At 44.5% G+C, this 9,703-nt stretch overlaps 1 protein-coding gene and 1 long non-coding RNA gene across 12 annotated transcripts in view; both read left to right on the forward strand.

Moving 5' to 3' along the window:
- SETD4 (SET domain containing 4) overlaps nucleotides 1–9,703 on the forward strand; it is a 37,001-nt gene that overhangs the window by 10,497 nt on the left and 16,801 nt on the right. For 7 of the 11 annotated variants that reach the window (XM_025050203.1, XM_025050204.1, XM_025050202.1 and 4 more), the window contains exons 4-9: nucleotides 1,524–1,561; nucleotides 3,738–3,826; nucleotides 5,623–6,052; nucleotides 6,653–6,827; nucleotides 8,199–8,280; nucleotides 9,081–9,161. In XM_025050203.1, coding sequence (XP_024905971.1) covers nucleotides 1,524–1,561; nucleotides 3,738–3,826; nucleotides 5,623–6,052; nucleotides 6,653–6,827; nucleotides 8,199–8,280; nucleotides 9,081–9,161 — 895 coding nt within the window. Of the gene's footprint in view, nucleotides 1–1,523; nucleotides 3,827–5,622; nucleotides 6,053–6,652; nucleotides 6,828–8,198; nucleotides 8,281–9,080; nucleotides 9,162–9,703 lie in introns of all 11 variants that reach the window. The other 4 variants (XM_015593127.2, XM_015593124.1, XM_025050206.1 and 1 more) reach the window with 4 other exon arrangements.
- Nucleotides 3,833–5,420, forward strand: LOC112483777. The gene is made up of 2 exons (XR_003047751.1): nucleotides 3,833–5,168; nucleotides 5,241–5,420. It is a non-coding gene; the product is annotated as an uncharacterized LOC112483777 (long non-coding RNA).

Here is a 9,703-nt window from a genome sequence, read left to right on the forward strand (position 1 = left end):
CCAAGCAAAAGTCGACCCTGGACCACACTAAAAAAATCTTAACAGAGAAATCTTAGAAAAAATACAACTGATTCCAAGTAATTTTACTGTATGCAAGAACCAACTATAACACTACTTAAAGGAACACAGCAGAATCAAGCACAAAATCATACAATGCCTGGCAAAAACTGTGTGGGAAATGGGTCGTTAGCATCCCGCAGACATCTCCCTTTGTTCTGCAGGTGTCCTCCTGGCCGGCTGCAGGGCTGATCAGCGCATTGCAGTCTCTGAGTGTAGCTTGATTAACATTTTTAATTCTCATGCCTCCTCCCTACATTAACCTGATTTATGCTTTGGGAACTATTTCCTTTTACCATTAAAGCACTGGCCATACCTGAGCTGCCTATGTGGATTTATGATAGAAATTCTAAGGCGGCAAGAGGTCTGTGATAAGCTTTACTCTTATAAGATCCTAATGGCTGCTTCTTACTTTGCTAGTGCAGGTTGCTGTGGCCTGTTTTCTGCTACTGAATACTCTACTGTAGAAATATAGGTAAAATATTTTCTAGGTTTATTCCATATGCCGGGTTATGTTCATATATGTGTTTGGAGAGAAATTTCCAATTAACTTAGCACATGAGGCTTTTAAAGGATAGCCCTATAGGAAAAAAAATCCTTTCATTAGCAATTGATTCCAGGAAGGCTTCTGTCCCACGGGATGATAAAGTGTACCGTGGGACACACGGAAGAGATTAAGTAAGCTCTTAAAACCAAAGCCATGTCTGGTCAGGCAGTGTGCGTCACAGTGGGGAGATGAGTCAGGACTCGTCAAGTCAGACTTGCCAGACGCCGAGTCCGGGCATGAGGCAGGAATCCCTAACATGAACCAGGAGCTCCTAGTCCTGCAGAGATTGACCTTCCTTTGCTGAATATGTCACCCCCCCACCCCGCCCACCCCTACGAATTTGAAGAGGTGGATGTAATAATCACGGGTCATGTTGGACCTGTGCTGGCCAGAAAGCTGGGATCTGACTGTTGCGGGAGGGGGGCCTTGGGCGCGGAGGGGCAAGTGTCTGGATCTCGGCGGGGTTGGCAGGGCAGCTGGCGAAGGTACAGTCATCGTGACCGTGCTCTGGCCACGGCCTTGGCTCACAGGGGGCAGCTGCCCTGGGTCTGTCCCGCTGACCTCGCCCTGTTAAGGGGCATGTCTCTGGGGTGGGCCACCCACACCTGCTGTTAGATCCCAGGGGAGAGAGCCCAACATAAAGGTCCCACTAAGAGACCCAGCCGCAGAGCTGTGTAAAGTCCAGGATCCTTAGGTTGTGACTCTGAAGCTTGCTTTGCCCTTCAATTATTCCAAGGCCAAAAGGAAGTCAGGACACTTTCCAGAATAGCTTCTTGATCCCCTGCCCTGGGAGGCAAAGGGTACGAGACACCCAGCTTTAGCTTTGTAATTTTGAAGTTCACGCACGTCTTTTTTTCAAAATGCTCTCTCTGGGGCCTGGAAGGTATAGTAGGATTTACCTTTCTGTCTGCTTTCCCAGGTACCGGAAGAGGGCTGATGAGCAAAACATCCCTGCGGGTGAGAATCTCTCTCTTCTCCTTGGAACCCAGTATAGATTTTGCTGCTTTGTTTTTGTGATTGAAATCAAGTGAATTAAAAATATTTCAGACGTACAGGCATTTTTTACCTAATGGGTGTGTTCAAATTCAATTCTGTCAGTTAGAATTAAGTTTGCTGTGTATGCGAGATAAACCCAAAGTAAAATGCTTAAACTGGGCAGTTCATTTGACTGTCATGTAACCAAGCCTGGATTGGCAGACCTGGGCCGCTGTGGTGGTCACATGGCCATCAGAGGCCCAGATCCCTTTTAGCTCTGTCTCCACGTCCTTGGAGGGAGCCCCCCACCCTCAGGTCCATGGGGGAGCTCCTGGAGCTTGAGCAGCAGGACCGAGCGAGGGGGTGAGGAAGGCAGACTTCTCCCATCAAAGAAATTCGAGGGACACGGGACTGGCCGGCTGTGAGGGAGGGGAGACGTGCGGCCCTTTCCCAGCCCTGTGCCCGTCTGATGGGACTGGTAGGGAGGAGGAGAGGAGGCGTGTCGGGGTGGACACCTACAGTCTCCGCCACAGCACATTCTGTAAATCAGATCGTGTTTTACACGTGCCAGGGAAGGAGCTGCTCTCAGCTGAGAGGCTGTGTGAGACTTAGTCGGTGAACCTGAGCAAGCAGAGTGGGGTGGCCTCGGAGCCCGTCCCGGGGTGGCCTTCAGCTAGCTTTGGTGCCCGGAGGGAGCAAAGCCCCTAGCCCTCGGCTTGTGTTTCCTCACCTGGAAAATGAGGTGAATGACATAGGTGACCTCCAAGGTCTATTTTAGTTCTTTCTATGCTATTTAAAGGACATCTAGTACATAACTTTTCTGTAAAGCTACAAACTAACTCCTTAATTGATTTTTAATTAAAAATTTTTAAAATTTGTATTTATTTAATTTCTATAAAACCCAGCTGTCTACATATATTTAACCTAAAGAATGGTAGCTTTTAATATTCTAATTCTGTTATGTTATTTTTATATTTTAAAATTTTGTGGTAAAAATGTACATAAAATTTACTGTCTTAACCATTTTGAGTAGTATTAAGTAATTCACATTGTGCAGTATTTTTATTTTTTGAACAGAGGTATAACTGACTTCACTCTATAGCAGAATTTGGGAAGGAGAGACAAAGCTGTCATGTATACAGCAGTAATTACGAGTTGTTTTTGTTTAGATCATGAAATGATAATTGGCAATTGCTTTACATGTACTTTTATTTATTCTTTTTTAAATTTATGGTACATTGGTTAACGGAATCCAATAAGTTTCAGCTGTACACTTTATACACGTACTTTTAAGTGGCTTTTTTGTTAAATTTTTTGAAAATAGAGACGCATTTTATATATTATGAAATGCAAAGATTTTAAGTTTCCAGTGTGATGAGTTTTTATTTACTCCCATCAAGATGAAGAACATTTTATCAGGTGGCTTTTCTTCAAATGAAAAAGTCATGGATGTCGGAGCAGGAAGGGGTGGCAGTGATCACCTAGCTTAATCTGTTTCCGGATGAGGACACCGGAAGTCACACCCAGATGATTTTTGGCTGAGATTTCTAAGCAGCCCAGATGCCAGTTGTAAAAGCAGGATCTTATGTCTGGCCTCTTAGTGCCTTATTTATTTCTGGTGTCTGTTACTTGACATGTTAATTCTTCTATGTTTCTATTTTAGTGAGAGGAACTGAGAACTATGCCTTTGCAGGTGGTAAAAGGGGACCCTTGTGCTGGGTGGGCTGCCCTTTGTTTAGCTAGTTGGCACAGCTGGAGCAGTCACTGGACTTGGGGATTGCACCGGGCAGAGTTTTTTGCGTGGTTTCTGCCTGTGTCTCATAGGTGGCACAATTTCCTGGCATAAGAAGGTGAAGGGACAATATGACTTGAGGTGTCAGAGTGTACCACTTCCTTTCTGGTGAAAAGTTGACTGGTGTTGCGTGTCAGTCACATAACTAACCTTTAATTCTTGTCAGAGTGGTGTGCCTGTGCTGGAGCAGCCTTTCCTGCATCTGTTGATTCAGGGGCTTGGGAGTCAGTCTGTTGGTGGGCTCCTGGGTGGTCTGTGTCCTGGGTTCTTAGTAGATGATAAGGGAATCACTTTGAAAGATAGATGCATACTCATGGTCCTTCCCAAAGCACGGGTGTTCTAAACTTTACTTTCTTTTTTGGTAAGGAGGGACAGGTGATTATTTCGTTGCCTGAGAGTTGCCTGCTCACCACCGACACAGTGATCAGGAGCTACTTAGGGGCGTACGTTGCTAAGTAAGTGACCATGCTCATCTGGTGCAGATGCGTCTCCTTTAAAGTCTGTTGTTGGCAAATATGTCACCTAAGACATAGTTCATTAGGGCCCACGCAGATGCTTCTCCTTTAAAGTCTGTTGTTGGCAAATATGTCACCTAAGACATAGTTCATTAGGGCCCACGCAGCCCCTTTGCATAGCTAATGGATATCTGAAATGATGTTCTATGAAGTTTGTTCTTTTTTTTTTTAATTGAGGAATTTATTCTTATTATGGTGACATTGGTTAACAAAATCCAATCAGTTTCAAGTGCACAGTTCAACAGTAAGTTGTACTTGTGTTGCGTTGTACATTTGCTGCCCATAATTTAGTGTTCTTTTGTCACCATGTATTTGACGCCTGAAGTTTGTTCCTAATTTATTGTAAACTGCTTTTTTAAAGGTTTTTAGTAGGCTGCCTGGGACGTGGGTTTTAATCCTGATCTGTCCCTAGAAAATGAAGATTAAATGGGACGATAGAGGCAAATCACAGCTGAGTGCCTTGATTCATAGTAGCCTGTTCTCCTTCATCATATAGAGCTTGACAAATGTCAGTTAGTCTCTCTTGTTTTTACCCTTATTGTACTTGCTCGAATTCTCTTTCAACTATAAAGAGCTGTTGACGTTATGAAAGTGTTAGTATTATGTAGCATAGAAGAGAAGAGGCTGGTGTGGGAGTTAAGTATTTTCTGTCTCATGTTATAGTGGGCCTTTGTTTTGGGGGCTTTCTGAAGGCAGAGTGAGTGAGAGCCTCAGCAGAAGGGGTTTCTAAATAATGATGATTAAAAGATCATATTGTTTCTTAACCCAGGATAAGTTCTGGACTTTTCTCCCTTGACATGCTTTTGTAAGAGGGCTGATGTATCTTCATTGGCCTGAGTAGCAGCAAGGACGCTCTTAACGTGAATATTTTCTGTATCATTCTGAACTTTTGAGTAGAATGTATGGTATAAGAATCTGGACTTTGAAGGATTAATGTAAACTTCTAAATACATTCATGCAACATGAGATCTTTTATTGGCAACAAATAAAAATACTACAGTGTCTAATTTGCAGTATATTGGGTAAGTTTAGGAACAAAAGCTTCAGAACTGTGACAAGTATATAATGAGCATGTTCACTTTTCCGTCTAGGTTAGTATCGTACAGTAGAACTTTATGCAGTGACAGACACTTCGCTCTGCGTTGTCCAGTATGGCAGTATTAGCCACATGGCTGTTGAACACAACTGTGGCTCGTGTGACTGAGGAATTGAATTTTCAATATTATATAATTTCTAAAAAATTGAAATAGCTCCATGTACTCAGTGGGCGGGGCATGTCTAGGTTCTCGCCACCAGTTTTTCCCCCACCAGGTTTTGTGTTATTACAAGTACTCAGTGGGCGGGGCATGTCTAGGTTTCTTGCCACCGATTTTTCCCCCCACCAGGCTTTGTGTTATTACCCAGGTGAAACAAGGGGACTTCTCAAAGCTTTAACACTGGAGAACCAAGTTGGTAGCAAAGAGGTATTCTGCAAAAAAAAAAAAAAAAAGAATCTCCTGCAGACAAAGCTGGATTAGTAAGGCAGTTCTTATATCAGTGTGACTTGTTCAGAACACGTGTCTGGGTTCTGCTCCCGAGAGGGAAGCCTTGAGGAAGGCAGGCCCTTTCCTGGGCGTGTGCTGGCGATTTGGCACAGTCCCTTGGAGTACAACAGACCACCAGGATGTCTGTATCTTTTCCTTACTCCATATTTTGAATAAAAGTAATTCCTTTAATCTGGCTTTTAATTTTAAAAGGTGGCAGCCTCCTCTGTCTCCGCTGCTGGCTCTGTGCACCTTTTTAGTTGCAGAAAAGCATGCTGGGGACCGGTCTCCCTGGAAGCCTTACCTGGAGATTTTACCGAAGGCCTATACCTGCCCCGTTTGTTTGGAGCCGGAAGTGGTGAATCTTCTTCCCCAACCTTTGAAAGCAAAAGCCAGAGAGCAGAGAATCCGCGTGCAGGAGTTCTTCACTTCCTCCAGAGACTTCTTCTCCTCGCTGCAGCCTCTGTTTTCCGAGGCCGTCGAGGGCATCTTCAGCTACAGTGCCCTCCTGTGGGCTTGGTGCACTGTCAACACCAGAGCTGTGTACGTGAAGCGTGGGCGGAGGCAGTGCTTCTCCGCAGAGCCAGACACCTGCGCCCTCGCCCCATACCTGGATCTGCTGAATCACAGCCCAGGTGTCCAGGTGAGAAGTCGACAGGGGGACACACGTTCTGTTTTCATAGGAAGGACTTCGACATGTAGAACGTGTGATTTTCAATATGAGTGAAACCACAGGGAAAGGTGTCGTTGGCTTTAGGTAAACCTTCCTGCCATCAGGTATGCTCCTGTCTTTCTTCCCGACCCCATTTGCCCTCTGGGCATCGTTTTCCTTTGCCTTGTTTTCCCACTGCTCTCCAGGCCCACAGGACCCGTGCTCTATCGCCTGGACGGTCTTAGCCAGCAGCCTGCCCCTCCTCCCACCCTTCTCCCCTTCCCCGTGGCCCCTGCAGGCCACTCTGCCCTGAGCACAGCCCTGTGTGGCCCTGCGTCCCTGCATATGTGACGAATAAACTGCTGCCAGTCTGATTCGGCCATCGTCAGAGCCCTGGGCAAGACTCCCTCCCTCACCAGTGGGGTGATGCCCAGGTGGACAGGAGACCCAAGTGCAGATGTGGCGTTTTTTCCACATGGGGTTAAAGTCAGCGATGAGTGTTTGAAAGGTACATCTGGACTAAATACAGTAACTTAATCTTTTTAGTTTATGCTTTGCTTTAAAAAAGTCTTTAATGATTTTCCTTTCTAGGTACAAGCAGCATTTAACGAGGAAACTCGCTGCTATGAAATTAGAACAGGTTCGAGCTGCAGGCGGCACGAAGAGGTTTTCATCTGCTACGGCCCCCATGATAACCAGCGGCTGCTCCTGGAGTATGGCTTCGTGGCCGCCCGCAACCCTCATGCGTGTGTCTATGTCTCACAAGGTTGGAATTGCTTTTGGTTCTTATCACGAAGATGAGATAAATATGTTTCCCCATCTGGGGATGTGGTTATGTTTAATAAAAATGGCAGATCTTAAAATGTATTTCATTCATTTTCTCCTAGGTAGGGATGGTCTTACTCTTATCGACCATGTAATCGTAATATTGAGGTGAAAACAAAGCTTTGAGCAATATCGGGGATTAGAAGAACTGAAAAGTTTTATTGAATCAGGTCAGACAGTAGAAGGAAAGAACAGGAAAACTGCTAAGAAATGTAATAGTAGTGGATGGAAAGAAAGGGAACTTTGGTAGAGAGATAGTGTCATTGTCATGGAAGGTAGGATAGGATTAGAGAGCAGGACGGCGCTGTGCTCATCATAGAGAGAAATATATCCTACAGTCCTTGTTTGTTTTAATGCCAGGATGAAATACCGATTTATGTTCTTTTGTGGTCTACTAACTAGCCACTGCCATCGGTATTGCCATTTTAAAAGCAGTAATTGAACTATTAAGTTTATGCAGTGAAAATTCCAAGTATGATATGAAAAATGGTACATAAAGGCCAACTTTTTTTCCTTCTAAAGCACCAGAGACAGTTTTCTAGGCCATGAGGAAATGGCCAGAGATTTACTAAGGGTGTAATTTGAGGTGGTTTTAATTTAAGTTCTAGTGGAAATGGAAAGTCGATCGAGGTGGTACTGCTCCACCCTATAGGCAGAATGATAATGTTTATCAAAATAAAATAGACAAGCAAAAACGGGGTCTTGCTGGATCGTGTAGAAAACTAGCTTTGAGGTTAGCCTCATGTTATCAGAATAACTTTAATACTGATGGTCGCAAAATACTGATTTGTGAACAAACTTTATGGATCAGTTATTTTACATTTAAAAGATAAAAACATACAAAAAAAGTTAGATATAGAAAAATCTCTCATTTCTCTACTACCCCAAATAACTGTTAATTTTTGTGTATATACTTTCAGTTGTTTATGATTGCAGTCACTGATATCCAGACAGTTTTGAATTCTGGCTTTTGAAAACTTAATACTGTAAACATTTTCTCATGTTTGTACAGAGCGTACACTTTTGGTGGGTGTAACTTCCTAGCAGTCCTGCTAACATCTTAATGACCTGATTTTGTTGGGAGCACGAGCTGAGGTAGTGGATGTTTGGTTTCCTCCCTTGGAATTCTTGCAGGGCTAATAATGATCTATCTCATTGAGATGGACTTGAAGAATGAATTAGATGAAACTTGGTATGATATGAATTAGATAAAACTTTACATATGTCTTGATTGCCGATGGGAAGGAAAGTAAGCTGAAAAGTAAGCTTTTGCCTGATTTATACCCTAAATCTGATTTTTTTTTTTATGTAGATATACTTGTTAAATATCTCCCATCAACAGATAAACAGATGAACAAAAAGATTTCCATTTTAAAGGATCACGACTTTATAGAGTAAGTGTCTCTTTCAAAATTGTTTCTTTAGGAAATTCTGATGGAAAAATGGAGGGTTAGCATTTCCGTAGACGTGAGATACCGCTTGACCTGCACTGATTGACAAGTGGGCATTTATTGAGCACTTACTATGTACAGGAAATTGTGGTCGATGTTGCGGGGCACATGGGATGTGCCAGATACTTTCCAAGAAACTTTTTTTGGGGACATGAGATACTAGCTTGAAATATCAAATTATTGTACCAGAAGAGAGCCCTGTACGTATTGATTGGTGGCCCGGTGTAAGTTTGTCTCTAACATGTGGTAATGTGGAATGGCCCTCAGCCACCCAATAGCACGGCGTAGGCTCTGGGGGTGGGGGTAGGGGTGGCGAGGTGATTCTGTGCCAAATGGGATAAAAGGCTTCAGGGCTCTTGCCCTTTCAGGTTTTTTCTGTAGTTAAAACTACGTTTTAAATAATCCAGCCCAGTGCGAAGGCAGTCTAGCGCTGGTGGTTGCCATTCGTTTGATCCCCAGGATAACCCAGATTCTTCATCGTTTGTCTCAGTGTGACCTGGGGCATGTGCCTTCCTGCTGTGGTCCTCTCACCCAAGTTTAGTGGCTTAAACACAAAGAATTTTCTCTTACTCAGGCTTTATTCTTAAGTATTTGGACTTATTTTTCTCTTTGTTCTTGTGACCAGGATCTCAGGTTACATAATATTTAGTGACACCTTTAAACAAACGTTTGGCATTTTAGTCATTTGCCTTGGTATCGTGAAGTACTGAAATTAAGGATTTGTCCTTGTTTTTTTATTTTAGAAATATGACGTTTGGATGGGATGGACCATCTTGGAGGTTGCTCACAGCTCTTAAGCTGTTATGTCTGGAAGCTGAAGAATTGTAAGTACTGCGCGTGTTGGTCACGAGCTGTAGTCAGAATCTGGAATGCTGGCCCGTATGTCAGCGTTGCTTATTCTCTATGCCACTTGCCCACGTGGTGAGTGTCTCACTTCCAAGTTTCCACCGTTTCCGGAATTCTGGTTTTAGCCTCATAATCAGAGTGCATGGGCCCAAGAACTTCATAGCCTCTACTCTGATATTTCCCCCGGTGACCCGCAGCTCGTTGTTCAGGGTAAACACGTCCAACGTGTGAACGTTGGTGTGGTCCACAGGGAAGTCTGGGTAGGTGGGTGTTTCTGAGGAGCAAGCAGAGCGCCTCACTACCCACCCCGCATCCTGCCCCTCCGGTCAAGGAGAGCCCTGGGTGTTTACACGGGGGAGGCAGCCCGAGGAGCCCCCGGCAAGGCTCCTGAATGTCTCCTTGAGTCTCTCGGCCCTGCCCCCCGCGCGGAAAGGCCAGTCCGCTTGCGCAGCTGTGTGCTGCCCAGCCCCACGCTCCTGCATTCTGGGTTCTTGTCGGGGAGTCGGGGACGAGTGCCCAC

This window comes from Pteropus alecto, unplaced genomic scaffold (genome assembly GCF_000325575.1).
Source record: "Pteropus alecto unplaced genomic scaffold, ASM32557v1 scaffold97, whole genome shotgun sequence".
NCBI lineage: Eukaryota > Metazoa > Chordata > Mammalia > Chiroptera > Pteropodidae > Pteropus > Pteropus alecto.